The sequence below is a fragment of the Hylobates moloch genome, unplaced genomic scaffold (genome assembly GCF_009828535.3).
Source record: "Hylobates moloch isolate HMO894 unplaced genomic scaffold, HMol_V3 SCAFFOLD_19, whole genome shotgun sequence".
NCBI lineage: Eukaryota > Metazoa > Chordata > Mammalia > Primates > Hylobatidae > Hylobates > Hylobates moloch.
The window spans coordinates 24,220,004-24,245,035 of NW_026652294.1; the positions used below are offsets into that span (position 1 = coordinate 24,220,004).

The 25,032-nt window shown below is 50.5% G+C and overlaps 1 protein-coding gene across 5 annotated transcripts in view; it reads right to left on the reverse strand.

Moving 5' to 3' along the window:
• Positions 1–24,259, reverse strand: part of TTLL1 (TTL family tubulin polyglutamylase complex subunit L1) — a 48,326-nt gene extending 24,067 nt beyond the window's left edge. Inside the window, exons 1-8 of one of the 5 annotated variants that reach the window (XM_058431641.1) lie at positions 24,126–24,259; positions 20,960–20,991; positions 15,397–15,481; positions 11,166–11,282; positions 6,645–6,853; positions 5,407–5,587; positions 1,133–1,267; positions 756–864 (exon numbers count right to left, since the gene is read on the reverse strand). In XM_058431641.1, coding sequence (XP_058287624.1) covers positions 756–864; positions 1,133–1,267; positions 5,407–5,587; positions 6,645–6,853; positions 11,166–11,278 — 747 coding nt within the window. In that variant the 5' untranslated portion in view covers positions 11,279–11,282; positions 15,397–15,481; positions 20,960–20,991; positions 24,126–24,259. Of the gene's footprint in view, positions 1–755; positions 865–1,132; positions 1,268–5,406; positions 5,588–6,644; positions 6,854–8,903; positions 9,050–11,165; positions 11,283–15,396; positions 15,482–20,959; positions 20,992–24,125 lie in introns of those variants that run through there. The other 4 variants (XM_032138553.2, XM_032138556.2, XM_032138557.2 and 1 more) reach the window with 4 other exon arrangements.
• Between the last annotated feature and the right edge of the window lie 773 nt (positions 24,260–25,032).

Genomic DNA, 25,032 nt, shown 5'->3' on the forward strand with positions numbered 1-25,032 from the left:
TCCTACTGAATGCATGTCGCTTTCATACCACTGGAAGCTTGAAAAATTGTAAGTTGAGGCAGGGTACCTCAGGGACGCTCTAAGCAGAAGTCACCTCATGACATCCTCCCACAGTCCCGCCAGGTAACACTATGATCTCCTTTTATAAATGGAGAAACTGAGGCTCTGAGAGTTACACTGACTTGCCCGATGCCACAGAACTAGAAAGGCAGGGCTTGCGCCTGCTGCCTTCTTTCTCCAGGTGCCCCCACCCAGCCCCGGCATTCAGCTGATGTGCCCCAGGCCAGCCTGCCTGATGCCTAGAGCCCCCCAGTCCCATCAGTGCCAGACCTTAGAACAGGATACTCTTTGAGTATCACTCCTATACCCACGCTGTTCTTGCAGAAATAGAAGAAAGAAACCCACAAAATCGGACCTTTTTTTTTGAGACAGAGTCTCACTCAGTTGTCCAGACTAGAGTGCAATGGTGCGATCTCAGCTCACTGCAACCTCTGCCTTCCAGTTGAAGCAATTCTCCTGCCTCAGCCTCCCGAGTAGCTAGAATTACAGGCACCAGCCACCATGGTAATTTCTGTATTTTTTTTTTTTAGTAGAGACAGGGTTTCATCGTGTTGGTCAGGCTGGTCTTGAACTCCTGACCTCAGGTGATCCACCCACCTCAGCCTCCCAAAGTGCTAGGATTACAGGCATGAGCCACTGCACCCGGCCTGAAAGTCAGTCCATTTCTGTAAGCACAAGTGAAAGGACACACTCACCCCGTGTTTCTGGATGGCGACGTTGGTGAGATGAACGAACATGTTGTCCAGCTCACTGGTACTCGGGGTGTATTTCACTGTGCAGAACCGGCAAAACCCAAGCTTGTACCTAAGAGGGAATGTAGATTAATTCAAACTCTGAGGAGAAGCACAAAGAAAAGACACCACTTCATTCTCTAAAAAGAGCTGCTTTTGTGTGTGTGATTTACATGACTCGCATCAGCATCGGGCCTGACTGCTCTTACTTCCCTTAATCCCAGCCCCGTGCCAGGCACCGCACATGCGCTGTTTTACGAAACCTCACAATGGTGCTAAGAAGAAAGACGTTTTGGGTGAAAACACAATCAAGAGGGAACCAAAACCTTAGGGACGCTTACATGTAACAGCGCAGCGGACGGTATGTGGACACCAGAACGTACAAGCGCAGGTCGAACTTCCTCCCGCCAATTAGTAATGGGTTGTTAATATAGAGAGAAATCACGTAGGCTTCTTTATTAGATTGAGACACAAACCTAAACATGGCAGAGAAAGTAAAAATTAGATGGTAAAAGATGCAATAACGAAGACACAATCCATGAAAGGAATAATTGACAAGCCGGACTTCATTAAAATTAAAAAATTAAAGAGTTTTGGCCGGGCACGGTGGCTCACGCCTGTAATCCCAGCACTTTGGGAGGCCGAGGCAGGTGGATCACTTCAGGTTGGGAGTTCAAGACGAGCCTGGTCAACATGGTGAAACCCCGTCTCTGCTAAAAAGAAAAAAAATTAGCCTGGTGTGGTGGTGTGTGCCTGTAGTCCCAGATACTCAGGAGGCTGAGGCAGGAGAATCACTTGAACTCAAGAGGTGGAGGTTGCAGTAAGCCGAGATTGCACCACTGCACTCCAGCCTGGGCGACACAGCAAGACTCCATCTCAAATAAATAAATAAGTAAGTAAGTAAATAAATAAATAAAGACAGTAAAAAGATCTGTGGTTGCTACAGACTAGGGATAAACAGGCAGAGCACAGAGGATTTTGACGGCAGTGAAACTACTCCGTATGTTACTATGATGGTGGATCCGGCTGAGCTTGGTGGCTCACGCCTGTAATCCCAGCACTTTGGGAGGCCGAGGCGGGTGGATCACCTGAGGTCAGGAGTTCGAGACCAGTGTGGCCAACATGGTGAAACCCTGTCTCTACTAAAAATACAAAAATAGCCAGGCATGGGGGTGGGCACCTGTAATTCCAGCTACTTGAGAGGCTGAGGCAGGAGAATCGCTTGAAACCGGGAGGCAGAGTTTGCAGTGAACCAAGATCCTGCTACTGCACTCCAGCCTGGGCAACAGAGCGAGACTCCATCTCAAAAAATAAATAAATAAAATAATGGTGGATCCATGTCACTATACATTTGTCGAAGCTCCCAAAATGGACAACACTAAGAGTAAACCCTAATGTGAACTATGGCCTTTGGGTGATGATGGGTTGGTGTCAGTCTGCCAATTTTTATTTATATTTTTTTTTTTTTTTGAGACAGAGTCTTCCTCTGTCGCCCAGGCTGGAGTGCATTGGCGTGATCTCGGCTCACTGCAACCTCCACCTCCTGGGTTAAAATGATTCTCCTGCCTCAGCCTCCCAAGTAGCTGGGATTACAGACGCCAGTCACCATGCCTGGCTAATTTTTGTATTTTTAGTAGAGACAGGGTTTTGCCATGTCGGCCAGGCTGGTCTCAAACTCCTGACCTCAAGTGATCCACCCGCCCTGGCCTCCCAAAGTGCTGGGATTACAGGCCTGTGCCACCACACGTGGCCAAATTTTTTTTTTTTTGAGATGGTCTTGCTGTGTTGCCCAGGCTGGAGGTGCGGACACAGCTCACTGCAGTCTCCTGGGCTCAAGTGATAGTCTCACCTCAGCCTGGTGAGTAGCTGAGACTACAGGCATGCGCCACGACACCCCAGCTAATCGGTTTGCCAATTTTAACAAATGTTCCATTCTGGTGGGGGATGCTGATAAGGGGGGAGGCCATGCATGTGTGGGGGAAGGGGTATAGGAAAAAAAAAATCTCTGTATCTTCTTCAATTGTGCAGTAAACCTAAAACTGCTCTAAAAAAAATCAAACTACTGGAGGCTGGGCGCAGTGGCTCACGCCTGTAATCCCAGCACTTTGGCAAGCCGAGGCGGGAGGATCACGAGGTCAGGAGTTGAGGATCACGAGGTCAGGAGTTCAAGACCAGCCTAACCAACATGGTGAAACCCTGTCTCTACTAAAAATACAAAAATTAGCCAGGCGTGGTGGCAGGTGCCTGTAGTCCCAGCTACTCAGGAGGCTAAGGCAGGAGAATCGCTTGAACCTGGGACATGGAGGTTGCAGTGAGCTGAGATCGTGCCACTGCAGTCCAGCCTGGGCGACAGAGTGAGACACTGTCTCAAAAAAAAAAAAAAAAAAAAAAATCAAGCTACTAGAAAAAAAAATGGATGGTAAAGACCAAAGGTGTATTTAGTCAGCTGGCAACACGCTCCCGGCCTCTCACTGTGAGGGGCTGGGTCATCAGGAAGGAAATGGGGGTGCGGTGTACCCATGGAGGACACACCCCCTGCCCCAGGGGACAGTGCAAGCAGCTGCAGGACAGTCCCCAGGAGTCCACTCAGGGAAATGCTCCTTGGGCCTGGCCATCTGGGGGCTGGCAAAGTGTAATTAGATTTAAGCATGGCCGGGCATTGTGGCTGACACCTGTAGTCCCAGCACTTTGGGAGGCCGAGACAGGCAGATCACTTGAGCCCAAGAATTTGAGATCAGCTTGGGCAACATGGTGAAACCCTGCCTCTACAAAAATGAAAAATTAGCCAGGTGTGGTGTGTACCTATAGTCTCAGCTACTCAGGAGACTGAGGCGGGAGGATCGCTTGGGCCCAGGAGGTTGAGGTTGCAGTGAGCCATGATCCCATCTTAAAAAAAAAAAAAAGTTTTTTTTTTAGGCTGCACACAGTGGCTCACCCTCTGTAATCCTAGCACTTTGAGAGGCCAAGGTGGGTGGATCACCTGAGGTCAGGAGTTAGAGACCAGCCTGGCCAACATGGTAAAACCCCATCTCTACTAAAAATAAAAAAATTAGCCAGGCATGGTCGTGGGTGCCTGTGATCCCAGCTACTTGGGAGGCTGAGGTAGGCAGATCGCTCGAACCTGGGAGGCGTGAGGTTGCAGTGAGCTGAGATTGTACCACTGTACTCCAGCCTGGGCAACAGAGTGAGACTCCATCTCAAAAGAAAAAAAAAAGTAAATATGTATAAAATGAGAAGGTGTCTCCTGTCACCCTGGGAACTCCTGACAAGTGAGTCATCTCCCCACTGGAAAAGGATCAGACGGAAGCTTCGCCCCAGTGGGCCCCAGGCCCTTCTGAGAAGCTGAGAAAAAACAAAGACAAAGAGGAGCCAGCAGACCCAGGCCCCTGGGCTTGCCACGAGGCCACTGCCCCACCACTTGCTCGGCTGTGCCCATCGGCTCCTCTCAGATGCTTCATGCTTCATGTGTGTTACCTCGTTCCATCCCCACCATGACCCCGTGGTGGTGGTGCTGGTGTCCCTGGTTTACTCAGATGGAGAACGTAAGACGTGGAGCGTCTGAAGAACAAAATACGCTCAGCCACTTCGTGTGAGACTGGGCTTCAAACCCAGGACCCTAGGGCTGCAAGTCCCAGGACTTTGGCAGGTGCCTCGCTGCCTCAGAACCACCACGACTGAGCGGTTCTCACACCAGCCTGTAATCGAAAAGCGGCTGCAGGCCCTGGCCCATGACCTACACCCTTCTTCATGGCCTGCCTTGGGCAGAGTCTGGGACTAATCACACGAAGACAGCCACAGAGCCCCACTGTGACGCCATGTGACAGATGACGCATGCCTGCAAAAGCAAGCATGGGCTGTGTGGCTCGTGGCCAAAGACCACGGAACAGGCCAGGAACGGTGGCTCACACCTGTAATCCCAGCATTTGGGAGGCCAAGGTGGGTGGATCACCCTGAGGTCAGGAGTTTGAGACCAGCCTGGCTAACAGGGCAAAACCCCACCTCTTTCTCTCTCTTTTTTTTTAGACAGAGTCTCACTCTGTCACCCAGGCTGGAGTGCATGGCACGATCTCAGCTCACTGCAACCTCTGCCTTCTGGGTTCAAGTGATTCTCCTGCCTCAGCCTCCTGAGTAGCTGGGATTGCAGGCACCTGCCACCTTGCCTGGCTAATTTTTTTTTTTTTTTTTTTTGTATTTTTAGTAGAGATGGAGTTTCGCCATCTTGGCCAGGCTGGTCTTGATCTCCTGACCTCGTGATCCACCCACCTAGGCCTCCCAAAGGGCTGGGATTACAGGCATGAGCCACCGTGCCAGGCCGCAAAACCCCATCTCTATTAAAAAAAAAAAAACAACTCTATTAAAAAAAAATACAAAAATTAGCTGGGTGTAGTGACGCATGCCTGTAATCCCAGCTACTCGGGAGGCCGAAGCAGGAGAATCGCTTGAACCCAGAAGGCGGAGGTTGCAGTGAGCTGAGATTGTGCCACTGTACTCCTGCCTGGGCGACAGAGGGAGACTCTGTCAAAAAAAAACAAACAAAAAACCACAAAGACTGCAGAACAGCATAAAACGGTGAACTGGGACCTGGCACACAAAGTGGGTGGCTGCCCACACTTACGAAGACGTCTTGCTGTCCCGGGACCACTTTTTGATCTGTGAGAGCTTGTTGATAAGGAAGATGCCCTTCCCCTGGGCCTTGCCACAAGGCTTCATGATCCACGTGCTGGACGGGCTCTTCCGGAACTCCTCTACAAACAGGTTGTAGTCAGCGGGCAGCATATAGGTGACCGGAACAAAGTCTGCAAGGCAAAGACACCCAGCACTGGTAAGCGGCGAGCCCAACAGTGGCCATGAACAGAAAGATCTTACCCCTGCCTTTCCAGGGCCTGTGGGCTTAGTGCCCCCCACCGCAACCCAGCAGCTAACAGAACAAGGGCCTCTGCTGCACAATCCCTGGGCAACACTCACAAGTTACATTTACAGAGCCTACCTAAGCACCCTACAAACCTGTATTTTTCAATCCCCACAGCCACCTGGGAGCTACTGTAAACCCTGTAATAATTCCCATTTAGCAGATGAGGAAACTGAGGCCCAGGGAGATCAGATAGAGAATTCTGCCCAAGTTTGTGAAGGAATCTGAAACTATTCAGTACAGCTTTTATCCCGGACTGGACAGGGACACACTGTCTTCCCTAGGTATAGCCAGACAGAGTCATGAGCCCTCGTGGCAGCCTGTGGCTCAAGAAGTATTTCCCCAGGCCAAGCGCTGAGGGCATCCTCTGGCTTACACAAAGTCCATGCTGGCTGGACGCGGTGGCTCACGTCTATAACCCCAGAACTTTGGGAGGCAGAAGTGGGTGGATCACAAGGTCAGGAGTTCAAGACCAGCCTGGCCAATATGGTGAAATCCCGTCTCTACTAAAAATACAAAAAAAAAAAAAAAAAAAAAAAAAAATTAGCCAGGCATGGTAGCGGGCACCCGTAGTCCCAGCTACTTGGGAGGCTGAGGCAGGAGAATTGCTTGAACCTGGGAGGCGGAGGTTGCAGTGAGCTGAGATCACACCACTGCACTCCAGCCTGGATGACAGAGTGAGATTCCGTCTCAAAAAAAAACAACAAAAAAACAAAAAACTACATGCCAGGCAATTCCCAAGGTACTCACAGAAACTAGGATGCCAAACTCAGGCCCCTCCTTCTCCCTCATTCTGGAGACATCTGAAATGAAACACGTGCCACCACAACTCACGTGGACATGCCCATGCATCAAAGCCAACAGTCACCACCTCAGCGCCTTGCACTCCAAAGAAAAAATTCAGCTGTTTAGTGAAAACATGAGCTGGTGGAAAAGGCACAAACCCAGATAGAGGTATTTTCCATTTTCATCTTTTTCTGCCAGAGGACTCCCTTCTTTCTCCAGCTCCTTCCTGTATCTTTTGATGTTCTTCACCATCAGGTCCTTCCGGGTCAGTTCATAGTGGTTTGGAAAATGGTTGACTATTTGGTCGTCTGAGAGCCGATATCCAGCTTCGACGCTGAACACATTTCGGATGGTTTGCACACTCATCCTGAAAGAGATGAGCATGAGGGACACTTGGCAGTGATGTCTATGTGGCAGAAGTCCTTGTTCCCATCCCCGCAAACACCCTGAACCCTCAGCACCCTTCCCCACTACTCCCACATCCCCCAGCACCTGAGCCAGGGGCTGCCCGGCCCACAGCAGCAGAGAACGGGTGCCCAGGGACAGGCCGGGACCCAAGCGGTGTGAGGGCCAGGAGCTGTGGCTGATTCTGAGCTGTTTCCCTCTCTGGCCCGGAGCAGGCACTCAATAGATGTTTATTGATTAGTGATAACACAGATTAATGATAACACTGTCAACAAATAAAAGATATACTCTTTTCAGACTCTGAAGTCAGGAAACTCATTTAAACAGGATCTGTACCGAAATTCAGGAAGGTCAAGGACCCTTTAAAAACAAAATCACAGGGGTTATTTAAGAGCCCTGAGTCAGTACTTGATGTTCTTGGAGAGTCTGCTGAAGGGGCAAGTTGGGGACAACAGAGTTGAAAGAGAAATAGATTCCTTCCGAGCCTCTGAGAAAGCCACAGTCTCCCCGCCACACGCCTGTCCTCACCAACCCCTCGAGAAGCAGGGAAGGGGTACGGAAGAAGGGCTGGCCCCCACTCAGAGCCAGAGTCACAAAACATGGCAAGTGGCCCCAGCCTCTTGCACTGTGGTCCCCGTGCCCCCAGCCTACCCCTACCCCACAGCACCACCCTAGAGAGGGGGCTCAGTTGCTGTGGATTCCAGGATGGCTAGAATAAAGGGCATCTTTTTTGACTTATTATAGAAAACCTCCATCACACTCAGAAGGAGAAAGCGTTAAGGGACCCCCATTGCCCCACTTCACCAGTTAACGGCACGTGGCCAGTCTCGTTTAGTCTGAACCTCCACCCCCCTCAGCACTGGCATGTTCTGAACCAATTCCCAGACATCATATTATATCATCCAAAGCATTTCTGTAAGATTCTCTAACGGTTCAAGACTCCATGTTCTATCATGTGATATCCTATTTTATATAATTATCAGAACTAAAAAAGCGATATTTATGTATGTATGTATTTATTTATTTATTTTTGAGACGGGGTCTCGCTATGTTGCCCAGGCCAGGGTGTCATGACTTGATCTTGGCGCACTGCAACCTCTGCCTCCCAGGCTCAAGCGATCCTCCTACCTCAGCCTCCCAAGTAGCTGGGACTACAGGAAGGGGCCACCGTGTCCAGCTAAACTTTTATAATTTTTTTTGTAGAGACGGGGTTTTGCCATGTTGCCCAGGCTGGTCTCAAACTCCTGGATTCAACTGATCCTCCCGCCTCAGCCTCCCAAAGTGCTGCAGTTACAGGTGTGAGCCACCGTGCCTGGCAACGGCAGGAATACTTCTATAGGGACAAGCTTCCCTTCATCAACAATCTAGATGCCTCAAGAACAGTTCATACATAAAACACAGAATCAGTGCTTGATTCTTTCCCTTTATTTATCAGCTTTTCAAAATAAAGAGCTGGTCGGGCGTAGTGGCTCACGTCTGTAATCTAGCACTTTTGTTTTGTTTTGTTTATTTGGAGATCTGAGTTTTACTCTGTTGCCCAGGCTGGAGTGCAGTGGCACGAACTTGGCTCACCGCAACCTCTGCCTCACAGATTCGAGCCATTCTCCTGCCTCAGCCTCCCGAGTAGCTGGGATTACAGGCATGAACCACCACACCCTGCTAATTTTTATATTTTTAGTAGAGACGGGGTTTTGCCATGTTGGCCAGGCTGGTCTCAAACTCCTGACCTCAGATGATCTGCCCGACTTGGCTTCCCACAGTGCTAGGATTAGAGGCACGAGCTAACGTGCCAGCCTATAATCCAGCACTTTGGAAGGCTGAGAATTGGGGCAGGGCTCAGCTGAGCAATTCTACTCCTCCTTGTGGCACTCACTGAGGTCATTCAGAAACTTAGAGCCAGCCGATGGGATGAGCTGGGGGTCCCAGAAGGCTTTCTTCATGTCTAACACCTTGGCAGGCCTGGCTGGAGGCTGGAAGGCGGGCACAGCTGCACTGCCATGTACAACACCTACCTGTGGCCGCTGTGGCACGGGGCTTCAGGATGGCACCTTCTCACAGGACAGCTCAGGGCACCCGCATGTTTCCAATAGAGGAACTGGCCTAGGCCCAGGCATGTATGATTTTTACTGTATTCCACTGGTCAACGTGGTCAAAGAGTCTTTCACAAGGAAAGGACAAAGACCTCAACTTTAGAGTGAAGTAGTGGCAAGAAGTTTGTAGCCATCTTTATTTTCTCTCTTTCTTTCTTTTAGAGACAGGGTCTCGCTCTGTTGCCCAGGCTGGAGTGCAGTAGCACAATCAAGGCTCACTATAGTCTTGACCTCCTGGGCTCAAGCAAGCCTCTCATCTCAGCCTCTCAAGTAGCTGGGGCTACAGGCATGAACCACTATGCCTGGATAATTTTCATATTTGTTTGTAGAGATGAGGTTTCACCATTTGCACAGGCTGGTGTCAAACTCCTGGGCTCAAGAGATCTGTCCGCCTCCACCTCCCAAAAGGCTGCGATTATAGGCATGAGTCACTGTACCCAGGCACCCCACCACCCAGCTAATTGTTTTGAGACAGGGTCTCAGTATATTGCCCAGGCTGGTCTCAAACTCCTCCCAAAGTGCTGGGATTACAGGCATGAGCCACTGTGCCCAGCCCATCATAATTATTTTAACGGCTGCACCATAATCCACTCAAAGTACTTACCCCACCCCCCGACACTGTTTAACACTGAGTTGTTTCCAGTATTTTACCCTAACCAATTTTTCTGTAAACCTGATAGTACATTTAGTGCTTAGAACAGAAGCTCTTCATTTTTATTTTTTTACTTTTTTTTGAGACAGAGTCTCATTGTCACCCAGGCTGGAGTGCAGTGGCGTGAATCTCGGCTCACTGCAACCTCCGCCTCCCAGGTTCAAGCGATTCTCCTGCCTCAGCCTCCCGAGTAGCTGGGACTACAGGCAGGCACCACCACACCCAGCTAGTTTTTTTTACTTTTAGTAGAGACGAGGTTTTGTCATGTTGGCCATGCTGGTCTCGAACTCCTAGCCTCAAGTGATCCACCAGCCTTGGCCTCCCACAGTGCTGGGATTACAGGCACAAGCCACTGTGCACGGCCAGAACAAGAGCTCTCAAAATATCAATTAGCTTGGCCGGGCACACAGACAGAAACCCCTGTCTCTACTAAAAATACAAAATAAGCCAGGCGTGGTGGCACATGCCTGTAATCCCAGCTACAAGGGAGGCTGAGGCAGGAGAATTGCTTGAACCTGGGAGGTGGAGGTTGCAATGAGCCGAGATTACCCCATTGCATTCCAGTCTGGGTGACAGGAGTGAAACTCCGTCTCAAAAAAAAAAAAAAAAAAAAAAAAAACTATATGTGTGTATATATACATATATATATATATATATAAATGAGCCAAGGCTATTACACTGTTTAGCTTTTCTCTTTATCTCATTCCATTTTTTGCTGTTGTTGAGAATAGCTCCGAAGGCTGGGTACAGTGGCTCAAGCCTGTAATCCCAACACTTTGGGAGGCTGAAGCGGGAAGATCACTTGAGTCCAGGAGTTTGAGACCAGCCTGGGCAACATGGGGAGACTCTGTCTCTGAAATAAATAAATAAATGAATGAATGAATGAATGGATGAATGAATAAATAAATAAATAAATAAATACCAGCTTAAGAATAATTCAAATGTTTTTTTATGGCCGGACATGGGGTCATGCCTGTAATCACACTTGGGAGGCCGAGTGGAAGTCCCTTACATCAGGAGTTCAAGACCAGCCTGGCCAACATGGTGAAACCCCGCCTCTACTAAAAATACAAAAAAATTAGCCAGGTGTGGTGGCGCCTGTAATCCCAGGTACTTGGGAGCCTGAGGTAGGAGAATCGCTTGAACCCAAGAGGCGGAGATTGCAGTGAGCTGAGATCGCACCATTGCACTCCAGCCTGGGTGACAGAGCAAGACTCTGTCCTGTCCTCTGGCCCAGCTATAACGCATGCTCACTGGAAGGGGAGGGCTGAGGCTCTTGTTTCTCACCCAAACTCCCCACAGGGTTGCTGCGCTGAAACACCACGGACTTCATACTCCAGGCTGAACACAGTGACATGGGAACACACCACAACACACACTCTCACAAAGAACCTTAAGGAAAAATGTGTGCAGGGAGACGGCACAATGACAGGAGACACTGGCTCTGAGGCCACTCTCTGCAAGGCACTGGAATTAGTAAAACCGATACGTAAGCCTCAGAGAAACAACCCAGCCCTGCTGTGTATGCTTACCAGTAAAAATTCCAGTCCTCGTTTTCTGTCACTTGGACCCATCCTCTCTTTTCAAAGTTATTGATCAGCACTGACTTCTCGATATCAGTGACCCATTTTACTTTTCCTGCCATAATCCTGGAAGAGATCAAAATATTAGAGCTACGAAACTTCAACAGCTCACTTCCCTTTAAACCCAAGGAATCCTCTAAACAGCACGCCCACTCCAAACTCGATCTTACCCCGGCAATGGTTCTCAACCAGGGACGATTCCATCTCCCAGGGGACACCTGGTGATGTCTAGAGAGTCTGGTTGTCACGACCGGGGGATGCCTCTGGCATCGGGCATGTCCAGGCCAGGGATGCCGCTCAACATCCGACTGCACACCTGACCCGTCACAACCAATTATCCAGCCCCAAATATCAACTGTACCAAGGCTGAGAAACCCTGGTCTGGTGGGAGATACAGGCAGCTACCAAGTCACCACCCGGGAGTGTTCAATTGCAAGTGTGCCAGGAGCCACAAAGGAGGGGCACATGGGGCTCTGAGAGCCAGAGACAGGGCAGCTGGGGAGGGCCACCCTGAGAAGGGGACCCTCGGGCCGATTTCCGATAGGTGAGTGGTGATCGGCATGCCTGTCCCACATCCCTCCAAGCACTGCCTGTCTCCCTACTTCAAGTCCTACCCTCTGTAACTGTGGAGTGACCAAAAGTGTTTATATGGACTGGACGTGGTGGCTCACGCCTGTAATCCTAGCACTTTGGGAGGCTGAGGCAGGCGGATGGCCTGAGGTCGGGAGTTCAAGACCAGCGTGGCCAACGTGGTGAAACCCCATCTCTACTAAAAATACAAAACTTAGCCTGGTGTGGTGGTACACACCCATAATCCCAACTACTCAAGAGGTTGAGGCAGGAGAATCGCTTGAACCCGGGAGGCAGAGGTTGCAGTGAGCTGAGATCAGGCTACTGCCCTCCAGCCTGGGTGAGAGAGAGACTCCATCTCAAAAAATAAAAATAGGCCGGGTGCGGTGGCTCACGCCCGTAATCCCAACACTTTGGGAGGCTGAGGCGGGCAGATCACGAGGTCAGGAGATCGAGACCATCCTGGCTAACACGGTGAAACCCTATCTCTACTAGAAATACAAAAAATTAGCCGGGCATGGTGGCGGGTGCCTATAGTCCCAGCTACTCGGGAGGCTGAGGTAGGAGAATCACTTGAACCTGGGAGGTGGAGGTTGCAGTGGGCAGAGATTGCGCCACTGTACTCCAGCTTGGGCGACAGAGCGAGACTCCATCTCAAAATAATAATAATAATGAATAAAATAAAAATAAAATAATTTTTTAAAAAAGTGTTTATCTAGGCCAGGCACAGTGGCTCATGCCTGTAATCCCAGCACTTTGGGAGGCTGAGGCAGGTGGATCACGAGGTCAGGAGATCGAGACCGTCGTGGCTAACACAGGGAAACCCCATCTCTATTAAAAATACAAAAAATTAGCCGGGTGCAGTGGCGGGTAGTCCCAGCTACTCGGGAGGCTGAGGCAGGAGCATGGCATGAACCCAGGAGGTGGAGCTTGCAATGGGCTGAGATCGCGCCACTGCACTCCAGCCTGGGCGACAGAGCCAGACTCCACTTCAAAAAAAAAAAAAAATTGTTTATCTGCCCACATCACTCCCATTTAACAACCTCCATGACTCCCCAGGGTACTTAAACACACAGACCCCTGGCCCTCACCTGCTTCTCCAGGTCCACCTCACACCACCTTCTCCTTTACCCTCTGTTCCGCCATGCTGGGCTTCTCCGCCCATTCTCTCTCCTGCCGCAGGCCTTGCACACACTGGGCCCCTCCGCCTCCAGCATGCTGCCCTCGCTCTCTGCCTGGCAAAGCCGCCTCCTGCTCATCTGCCAGCATAAACTAATGTCGCTTGCTCCACAAAGCCTCCCTGACCCTCCAAACCAGGTGCTGGACCCCTTGGCACCCCTGGAGCTCTGTATCGAGCACCTGCTGTCCCTGCTGGGGGCCAGGGAGCTGGCTTGCTTTCTTCTTCACTGCTATGTGCCCAGGGCCCAGCTCCGTGCCTGGCACGTGAGGGATGCTCAGTTCACACGGAGAAACTGGCTGCAGTCCCAGGCCTGTCAGTGCCACTCAGAGCTATCATAGTTACAGGAGGACTCTGGACCTCGGTTTGCTCTGAAAAGTCTGGTTTGCAAACTGCTCAGGCAGCCCAAGATTCAAGGTCCCAACCCAGCTCCGACCAGGAAGGGTACAGGAGGCTGCCTCCCCACCCTGGTGACCCCCACACCACAGGCACCTGGCCTGTACGATTCACATGTACTTAAGACGATCTTCTGGCCGGGCACGGTGGCTGACGCCTGTAATCCCAGCACTTTGAGAGGCTGAGGCAGGCGGATCGCTTGAGCCCAAGAGTTTGAGACCAGCCTGGGCAACATGGCAAAACCCCATCTCTACAAAAAAATACAAAAATTAGTTGCATGTGGTGGCATGCACCAATAGTCCCAGCTACTTGGGAGGCTGAGGCAGAAGGATCACTTGAATCTGGGAGGTCAAGCTGCTGTGAGCCAGGATGACGCCACTGCACTCCAACCTGGGGGACAGAGTGAGACCCTGTCTTAAAAAGAAAAAAAAAAAAAAAAAAAGCACTCAAGAGACATTCACTATTATCATCATTATCCCCACTTCACCAAGAAGCTGAGGCTCAATAGTTAAGAGCCTGTGTAAGAACCATACTCAGCTGGGTGCAGTGACTCATGTCTACAATCCTAGCACTTTGGGAGGCTGAGGCGGGCGGATCACCTGAAGTCAGGAGTTCAAGACCAGTCTGGCCAACATGGCGAAACCCCGTCTCTACTAAAAATACAAAAACTAGCTGGGCGTGGTGGCATGTGCCTGTAATCCCAGCTACTCGGGAGGCCGAGGCAGGAGAATCGCTTGAACCCGAGAGGCGGAGGTCATAGTGAGCCAAGATCGCACCATTGCACTCTAGCCTGGGTGACACAGCAAGACTGTCAGAAAAGAAAAGAAAAAAGAAAAGGAAGGAAAAGAAAAAAAAAGAGAAGAGAAGAAAAAGAACCAGACTCAAGGGAGTCCTGGTGCCCTGATTCAAAGCCAGGGTGATACTACTCTAAAGTGCCGCCTGTCTCCATACAGCCCATCACTTCCCTCTGTGAACCTGGCCTTTGGCAGGATGATGACAACACCCAGGTCACAGGGTCAATGAGCAATAAACAGAACCGCTCTCTGCAAGCTACAAGGTGCTGTATAAAGGACTGCTGTTAGGTGATCCGACATGGTGCATGTGGAACCTCAGCAGTCACACCAAGATGACAGTAAAAGCACAGGAGCCGCACCCCAGAGCATGAGCCCATCCTACACCCCTCACACCCACAGACATGGGGACCATGGGACCTGCACCCCAGAGCATGAGCCCATCCCACACCCCTCATACCTGCAGACACAGGGGCCACAGGAGCCGCACCCCAGAGCGCAAGCCCATCCCACACCCCCACACCCGCAGACACGGTGGCCACAGGAGCTACACCCCAGAACGCGAGTCGATCCCACATCCCTCACACTCACAGACACAGGGGTCATGGGAGCCGCACCCCAGAGCGTGAGCCGATCCCACACCCCTCACACCAGCAGACACAGGGGCCACGGGAGCCGCACCCCAGAGTGAGCCCATCCCACACCCTTCACACCCGCAGACACGGGGGCCACGGGAGCCGCACCCCAGAGTGTGAGCCCATCCCACACCCTTCACACCCGCAGACACGGGGGCCACGCCAATGGCTCAGGGGACTTTTCATTTTCACTATGTGATTTCAGCCTCCACAGCTGTGATTTCCTGAGGAATCCTGCTTGCAGCCTAGGGACCCCCCCAACCACCGCCGTCCAGGCTGCATGGTTCACACGTTGTACTTAAAGCAAGCATCTTAGTGGGTGACCTCACACCAGCCACTGACATCTACCTGGAGGTGACAGAAGAGTAGTGACTGGAGACCAGGAAGGCTGTGTGTGATTCTCACACAGTGCTCCCCAGGCCTCAACGATTCCAGGTGTGAGACCCCAAACCCAGCGAGGCAGACGGGCCAAACATCCTCATCCACATTACACTAAGCAAGTGGGGCAGGTGCTTTAGCCAGACCATCAGGTGTCCCTCCCAGGCCCCTGTGCTCTCTCTCCCACCGTGTGGACAAATGGTCCCTAAGGGGCCATCTCAGGCTGTACCTACCATAGGCACTGACGGGGCACCACTGGCAACGCCCATGCTCACCTCAGTCTCGCTGACGTCACTGATGCCGGCCCCTCCTTCTTCCCTAAAAGTTAACACACAGATGAAATGTACATCACACACATTAAGAAGACACTCTTTAACCATTTTTTGTTTGTTTTTGTTTTTTTGAGACAAGTTCTCACTCTGCTCACCCAGGCTGGAGTGCAGTGGTATGATCTCGGCTCACTGCAATCTCCGCCTCCCGGGTTCAAGTGATTCTCCTGCCTGAGCCTCCTGAGTAGCTGCGACTACAGGCGAGTGCCACCACACCCGGCGAATTTTTGTATTTTTTGTAGAGACAGGGTTTCCCCACGTTGGCCAGGCTGGTCTCAAACTCCCAGGCTCTAGCGATCTGCCCACCTCAGCCTCCCAAAGTGCTGGATTTATAGGCGTGAGCCATCGCGCCTGGCCTCTTTAACCATTTTAAGAATACTATAACAAAACCGTAACTAGCCAGCATATTCAGTGGCTGGCATCTTGTTTAACAAATGTACACCAAAAGATGCTCTTAAGAGTCTTTCCATTACAGTAAGAATTTCTGAACTGTATTACTTGCTGGCTCTAGCTGGCCTTCTCAAGCTGCCACACCACCCTTCATGGCACACACCCCTTGCTCCAGCTGAGCTCAGCCCCTTCCCACACCTGCCCGACCCTTTCCTCCCACCTGCAAGCCTGTGTGCACCCTGTGCCCCACCTGGAACGGCCCCTCTGCACTGCCTCTTCTCCAACTCCTACCAGTCATGCGAAGTACAGTTCAAAGGCCACTCCCTCCACAGACAGCCATTCTCAGCCTTAGCTGGATGGAGCTAAGCTGCCCTCCCCAGACCCTCTGTCTCCTCTCCTACCATCCTTGTTGGCACTCAGAACTGCCTACCTTGCATTTCAGCCCTTTAAGTACATTCCTTCTATAAACACAGGAGGGTGGGACTCTGAGTCACCTGTTCCCACTTTTGCATGACTTTTTTTTTTCTTTTTTTTTTTAGACAAAGTCTTGCTCTGTTGCCTACACTGGAGTGCAGTGGCACATCTTGGCTCACTACAACCTCTGCCTCCTGGGTTCATGCAATTCTTTTTTTTTTTTTTTTTTTGAGACAGAGTCTCACTCTGTCGCCCAGGCTGGAGGATCTTGGCTCACTGCAATCTCTGCCTCCTGGGTTCAAGCATTCTCTGCCTCAGCCTCCCAAGTAGCTGGGACTACAGGCACCTGCCACCACGCCCAGCTAATTTTTGTATTTTTAGTAGAGATGGGGGTTTCACCATGTTGGACAGGTTGGTCTTGAACTCCTGACCTCATGATCCACCCGCTTCGGCCTCCCAAAGTGCTGGGATTACAGGCGTGAGCCACCACACCTGGCCTTTTTTTTTTTTTTTTTTTTTTTTGAGTCAGAGTCTTGCTCTGTCACTCAGGCTGGAGTGCAGTGGCACCATCTTGGCTCACTGCAACCTCCACCTCCTGGGTTCAAGCGATTCTCCTGCCTCAGCCTCCCAAGTGGCTGGGATTACAGGTACGTGCCCCCACGCCTGGCTAGGTTTTGTATTTTTAGTAGAGACAGGTTTTCACCATGTTTACCAGGCTAGTCTCAAACTCCTGACCTCAAGTGATCCATCCCCTTCTGCCTCCCAAAGTGCTGAGAATTACAGGTGTGAGCCACTGCACCTGGACCCCTTCCATTTTTTTTTTTTAAACAACACAGATAATTGATTACATCACATTAATAATATCTACAAAGGCTCCAGAGCTGGTAATTTCTGGGCTTGATATCATCACCAATAGCTTGAGTTCTTCCCATTTTCCATTTTCCCATCCTCAGAAAATTGGCTCTGTCCTCAGTCAAGCCCAGTCAAGACAGCTACATTTCCAGGAGAGGAAAAGCCTGTTTCTTTTTCAGAGTTTCTTTTTATGTGAGAAAATCTTTTGGAAAAAAAATAAAGGCCAGACAGGGCGTGTGGCGTAGTGGCTCATGCCTGTAATCCCAGCACTTTGGAAGGCTGAGGTGGGTGGATCACCTAAGGTCAGGAGTTCGAGACCAGCCTGACCAACATGGTGAAATACCATCTCTACTAAAAATACAAAAATTAGCCGGGCATGGTGGCACGCGCCTGTGATCCCAGCTACTCGGGAGGCTGAGGCAGGAGAATTGCTTGAACCCAGGAGGCAGAGTTTGCAGTGGGCCAAGATTGTACCACTGCACTCCAGCCTGGGCAACAGGATGAGACTCCGTATCAAAAATAATAAAAAATAGGCTGCGCGCAGTGGCTCATGCCTGTAATCCCAGCATTTTGAGAGGCCAAGGTGGGTGGATCACCTGAGGTCAGGAGTTTGAGACCAGCCTGGCCAACATGGCGAAACCCCGTCTCTAATAAAAATACAAAAATTAGCTGGGCATGGTGGTGGGCGCCTGTAATCCCAGCTACTTGGGAGGCTAAGGCAGGAGAATAACTTGAACCCAGGAGGCAGAGGTTGCAATGAGCCGAGATCATGCCATTGCACTCCAGCCTGGGTGACAAGAACAAAACTCCGTCTCAAAAATAATAATAATAATAATACTAACAAAGACCAACAATACTCCTTTTTAAAAATACATATATAGGCTGGGCGCAGCAGCTCACGCCTGTAATTCTAGCACTCTGGGAGACCGAGGCAGGCGGATCACGAGGTCAGGAGATCGAGACCATCCTGGCTAACATGGTGAAAACTCTTCTCTACTAAAAATCTACAAAAAATTAGCTGGACATGGTGGCGGGCGCCTGTAGTCCCAGCTACTCAGGAGGCTGAGGCAGGAGAATGGCATGAACCTGGGAGGCAGAGCTTGCAGTGAGCCAAGATTGCACCACTGCAGTCCAGCCTGGGCGACAGAGTGAGACTCCGTCTCAAACAAACAAACAAAAAACATATATAGCTCTCTCACTGGCCAAAATTGTATCACCCACCAATTCCTAAAACAAACATAGGCTGGCCAAGTGGCATGGCTTACACCTGTAATCCCAGCACTCTGGAAGGCCAAGATGGGCGGATCACCTTAGGTCACAAGTTCAAGGCCAGCTGGACCAACAGAAACCCCATCTCTACTAAAAATACAAAATTAGCTGGGTGTGGTGGTGCATGCCTGTAATCCCAGCTACTCGGGAGGCTGAGGCATGAGAACTGCTTGAACCCGGGAGGCGGAGACAGCAGTGAGCCAAGATCACACCATTGCACTGCAGCCTGGGCAACAAGAGCAAACTCCATCTCAAAAACAACCACCACCACCACCACAACAAAAACCCACTGGCAAGGGAATGAGCGTATCAAACTGGCTTAGGCTAATTAGGATTTATTCCTGAGTTGGGGATATGACCACCTTCCCTGAGCAAAATTCTTGATTTAATTAATCAAGAAAAAAATGAAAAAAGGATATGTGTCAGCTACAAGTGTCTTGACAGATCAACTGAGGCAACTGAGATTTAACAAGTTGAGACTCTCACAGCAGTTTGGTTAATTTCCTTGACATTATTTACTAATGCTTACCAAATTGCAACTTTGTGTCATACTTTCTACTAACCATTTTACCTAACAATATCATGGCATTAAAATAAACTAAATCCTTATTCTCATCAAAAGGGATGCCAAGGAAGACAGAAACAGAGTTCCTGTCTTCTGAAAAAACTCTAAACATATTTTTTTTCTTTTTTGAGATGGCTAGCTCTGCTGCCCAGGCTAGAGTGCAGTGGCGCAATCTTGGCTCACTGCAACCTCCGCCTCCCAGGTTCAAGCGATTCTTCTGCCTCAGCCTCCTCAGTAGCTGGGATTACAGGCACCCACCACAATGCCCAGCTAATTTTGTATTTTTAGTAGAGGTGAGGTTTCACCATGTTGTCCAGGCTGGTCTTGAACTCCTAACCTCAGCCTGCCAAAGTGTTGGGATTACAGGTGGCTCGAGCTACTGTGCCCAGCTGACATCTTTTTCTTTCTTTCTTTCTTTGCAGGCTCCCCACCTGCTTTTTCTAGGTTTCAACCACAAGCTTCCAATCTCTTATCATCAGGTGGTTAGGTTGGAGTAATTCTAGCCAGGACCCCAGCTGGGCATTGGAGCTCAACCATGCCTGCACAGAGTAAGGAATGACATATTTATATCATCATTAAGAACAAAAGCTACCACCGTTTTTTTTTTTTTTTTTTTTTTGAGACAGAGTCTCGCTGTCACCCAGGCTGGAGTGCAGTGGCACGATCTTGGCTCACTGCAGGCTCCGCCCCCCAGGGTTCACACCATTCTCCTGCCTCAGCCTCCCAAGTAGCTGGGACTACAGGCGCCCGCCACCCTGCCTGGCTAAATTTTTGTATTTTTAGTAGAGACGAGCTTTCACTGTGTTAGCCAGGATGGTCTCGATCTCCTGACCTCGTGCTGGGATTACAGGCGTGAGCCACCACGCCTTGCCTTTTTTGTTTTTTTTTTGAGTCTGCATCTAGCTCTGTCACCCAGGCTGGAGTGCAGTGGCGTGATTTTGGCTCACTGCAAACTCCACCTCCCAGGTTCAAGCGATTCTCCTGCCTCAGCCTCCTAAGTAGCTGGGACTACAGGTGCATGCCACCATGCCCGGCTAATTTTTTGTATTTTTAATAGAGACGAGGTTTCACTGTGTTAGCCAAGATGGTCTCTATCTCTTGGCCTCGTGATCCGCCTGCCTCGGCCTCCCAAAGTGCTGGGATTACAGGTGTGAGCCACTGCGCCCGGCAAAAGCTACCACTTATTAAGCTCTAGCATGTGTCAGGCACTGGGTGGGGTAGTTTATGAATATTCTTCTCCACTGTGTATATTATCGTCTCATGTGATGCCCAAAGGCAGATGATATGGTTTACCTGTATCCCAATCTCACCTTGAGTTGTAACAATGCCCACGAGTCAAGGGCAGGGCAAGGTGGAGATAAACGAATCATGGGAGTGGTTCCCCTGTACTTTTCTCGTGGTAGTGAATAAATCTTGTGAGATCTGATGGTTTTATAAATGTGAGTTCCCCTGCACAAGCTCTCTTGCCTGCCACCATGTATAATGTGCCTTTGCTCTTCCTTCACCTTCCGCCATGATTGTGACTGTGAGTCAATTAAACCTCTTCCTTTTATTAATTACCCAGTTTTGGGTATGTCTTTATTAGCAGCAGCATGAGAACAGACTAATACAGCAGGAATTCTCCCCATTTTATAGATGAGGAAAACGGGGGCCAGAGAATAAAAAGAGGAAAGAGTGCAGCCTGTGGACAGCCTACACGCTTCCCTCCCACACCAGATGGCAACTGTTGTTTCATATGTGCCTCCCACATCAGATAGCAACCTCCTGTGGGGCAGCACAGTGGGCTGCCTCAGGAGTGGGCTGACTCGTGTCTGTTCTCATGTCGGGCACACAGCCAGCCAGGCCTGGTGTGGGGCTCCAAAATCGTGTGTAGACAAGTGATCCACCGGGCCACGCCCCACAGTGAGGAAGAATGGGTGATTCCTTCCCAACCCTGAGCAATACTAAGCCGTTTTCCTTAGAAAAGTAAATAAATACCTGGTATCAGATTGTTTTATTGTTGCTTCCTCCTAAAACAGAAAACGGAAGTGGGGTTAAGGGTACCGAGTAATGTGTTATTATCTCTCCTGGTTCACATGAATTGATGCATCTGAATTTTATGCCACTTTCTAAACTGAGCATCATAAAAACCTAACCAGGAAAAACAGAGAGTGACAAATTGACCTTTTATGTTGAATGCAACTCAAAATTGGAGTTGGGGCTGTCACCACCTGAGGTGCGTCAACCACAGAAAGCCATCCTGAAACCAGACAGCTGCCGGTTATTTTCAGAAGACAACCTGGGGCTCGCTCCTGGGGCAACCGGGTAGGGTCGTCATGAGCTCGAAGAGAAGGTTTCCCACGAACACCCTGGGTATCAGGGCCATTGACAGTCTAACTTCTCATCCATCCACACAGCCCTGACAGCCACTCAGTGCCAGGCCTGTAACAGAGAGACATTAAACTGAGAGCCCAGATGGGGGCGGGGAGCGCAGGAGACACATTTAACAAGCTGTAAGGCCTGCCTGTAGCAAAGGGCTTCAACAACACATCACACTTCAACTGTGGCCGGGGAAGGGAGGGATGGTTAATTTGATCCAGCAGCAAATCAGGTCAGCTCCACTCCAGAAGATTCCAAATCCATCCTCAACTCCCATAATGTCCGCTCTCTCCTGGGCAACTGCAGCAGGCCCCACTCTGTCCCGTGCTACTCTCCTCACTCCACGACAACCCATTTCCCACCCAGCAGCGGACCAATGTGTGACACACACAACATTAACCATGTCACCCTGCTCACTACCCTACAGTGGCTTCGTACTGCATTCAGAACGAAGCTAGTGGTCCTCCATGGCCTACGAGGCCAGCCCTGCAGATCTGGACCATCACCTCTTAGGCCCGGTCTCTCACCAATCCTCTTTAGCCCCTGGCCTTCTTTCAGCTCCTGACACCCCACAAGCTGCATTTTGTCTTAAGCCTTTGCTCTTCCTCCAGATCTGTCCCTTCTCAAAAGTCAACTGCTCAGAGTGGCTTTTCCCAACCACTGAATCTCAATCCTCCTGACTCCACCACATTGTCACTTTATTTTCTCCATGGCACTTGGGTTGTAAGCAATCATTTAGTCCAGTGCTACTCAAAGCATGGCCCATAGGTGAGCAGCACCTGGAGCTTGTTAGAAATACAGATTCTTTGGGAGGCCAAGGCAGGTGGATCACCTGAGGTCGGGAGTTTGAGACCAGCCTGGCTAACATGGTGAAACCCGTCTCTACTAAAAATACAAAATTGGCTGCGCGTGGTGGTGCACATCTGTAATCCCAGCTACTCAGAAGGCTGATGCAGGAGAATCACTTGAACCTGGGAGGTGGAGGTTGCAGTGAGCTGGCATCACGCCATGCACTCCAGCCCGGGCAACAGAGTGAGACTCCATCTCAAAAAACAAAACAAAAGAAATATAGATTATTAGCAGGGCACGGTGGCTCACGCCTGTAATCCCAACACTTTGAGAGGCCAAGGTGGGTGGATCACCTGAGGTCAGGAATTCAATACCAGCCTGGCCAACATGGTGAAATCCTGTCTCTACTAAAAATACAAATATCAGCCGGGCATGGTGGTGGGCACCTGTAATCCTAGCTATCTGGGAGGCTGAGGTGCGAGGATTGCTTGAACCTGGAGGCAGAGGTTGCAGTGAGCCAAGATCACACCACTGCACACTCCAGCCTGGGTGACAGAGCAAGGCGGTCTCAAAAAAAAAACAAAAAAACAAAAAAAAACCCAAGAATATGGCCAGGCACAGTGGCTCACGCTTGTAATCCCAGCACTTTGGGAGGCCAAGGTGAGCAGATCACCTGAGGTCAGAAGCTCAAGACCAGCCTGGCCAACATGGCGAAACCCCATCTCTACTAAAATTTAAAAAATTAGCCGGGCATGGTGGCACATGCCTGTAATCACAGCTACACGGCAGGCTGAGGCAAGAGAATTGCTTGAACCCAGGAGGCAGAGTTTGCAGTGAGCCGAGAGCGACCGCACTCCAGCATGGCAAGAGAGTGAGACTCCGTCTAAAAATAAATAAATAAATAAATCAAGTAATAACAATGTCAATGATGACTTCACGTTGAGCAGTGCATTTGTTTATGGCGGTATTGTCACTGTCCATCTCCACGCTCGCACTGGGTGACGGTACCATGCTCCACAGTGACTGCTTACCAGTGTCTGTAATTTGAGGGCAGAGCAGGGTCCATATTTTTGTTTGTTTGTTTGTTTGAGACAGAATCTCGCTCTGTCGCCCTGGCTGGAGTGCAGTGGCGCTATCTCGGCTCACTACAAGCTCCGCCTCCCAGGTTCACGCCATTCTCCTGCCTCAGCCTCCCGAGTAGCTGGGACTACAGGCGCCCGCCACCACGCCCGGCTAATTTTTTTCTTGTATTTTTAGTAGAGACGGGGTTTCACCGTGTTAGCCAGGATGGTCTCCATCTCCTGACCTCGTGATCCTCCCGCCTCGGCCTCCCAAAGTGCTGGGATTACAGGCGTGAGCCACCGGGGCCCATCTTTTTGTACCGCCAGAACCCGGAACCATAATGTGCTCATCAAACGTTTCCTGAGCAAAGAACCTGCTTTGCAAATGCCAAAAGGGCTAACAACGATAAGATACTTTCACTTCCAGAATTAATCCCCTCTAATGCCCCAGCTACTCTATGGAAAGGATGACTACCCCGCCCTGCCCTCTTAGCTGACGGGGAATCAGAGAGGGGAAATGTCCTGGTCCAGTCACCTAGAGGGAAGACACAAGGCTCTGGTTTCCTGCCCTGAGTTCTCTCCACAGGTACACTGCGCCCTGCAGAAGATGCCAACAGAAACAACACAGATTGCAAACGAATGGGAAACGTGTAGGAACAATGAAAGTCTGGGATAACAAATAATAAACATAATGATGCAATTACAACAATCGGACAGCACGAGGTAAGTCAAAGGAACTCAGCGGAGGGAGAAAGGCACGGTGGTTAGCGCGGGCTTCCTGGAGGACGCGGATCCGGCAAGCAGCATCTGAACCGCATTTTCGCAGCCGCGTAGACACTGGCGCCCACACTCTCTCACCTATGCGCACTCGCCAGCCTGCGCGCAGCCACACCTTCGGTGTCCGGGAGGCGGCGGCCTGGGGGACAGGACCTCACCTGTGGGCTCAGAGCGCCGAGAGACTCGGAGGAGCGCCCTGCAGGGATGCCTCGAACCGCGCCCCCGCCCCGCCTCCAGCCCCTCTCCGGCGCTCGCAGGAGAACGCAGCCTGCTGCCAGGCGCACCGGCCCGCCCCGCCCCACGCTGCACTCTACTTCCAGGGCGGCGCCCCGGCAACCCAGGACGCGACCGCCGGCACAGCGACTACTTCCGGAGTCAGACTTGCCTGGGGCTCCTCTGGGGTCCCTACCTCGGGCGGCCGCTATGCCCAGGGCTTGGATCCTAGGAAATGCCAGGCCGTCCACCCTCCCCACCTTCAGGGCCCAGAAAGGAGATTGAGAAGGGTCTGGAGCACGGGATTAAGTCTAAAAAGAAAACTAGAGCGGTATGATGATTAGGTCCGAATCCTAGTTTCGGTCTTAATCCGCTGTTTAGCCTCTCCTACCCCTTCTACCTCCGCTTCCTTATCTGAAGAAATGGTGATGTTGTGCCACGGCACTCCAGCCTGGGCGATAGAGCGAGACTCCATCTTAAAAAAAAATAATAATAATAATAATAAAATTAAAATAATTTTTTAAAAAAAGTGTTTATCTGGGCCAGGCGCGGTGGCTCACGCCTGTAATCCCAGCACTTTGGGAGGCAGAGGCGGGTGTATCACGAGGTCAGGAGATCGAGACCATCCTGGCTAGGCTGAGGCAAGAGAATCGCTTGAACCCAGGAGGCAGAGGTTGCAGTTAGCCAAGATCGTGCCACTGCACTCAAGCCTGGACCACAGAACAAGACTCCGTCTCAAAAAAAAAAAAAAAAAAAAAGAAGTTTATTATTCTCATTACAGACCTGTGTTAACCTCGAATTTTCTATACAATTATTCATTTTTAATTTCATCAGTTTAAAGAGTTATGCAAA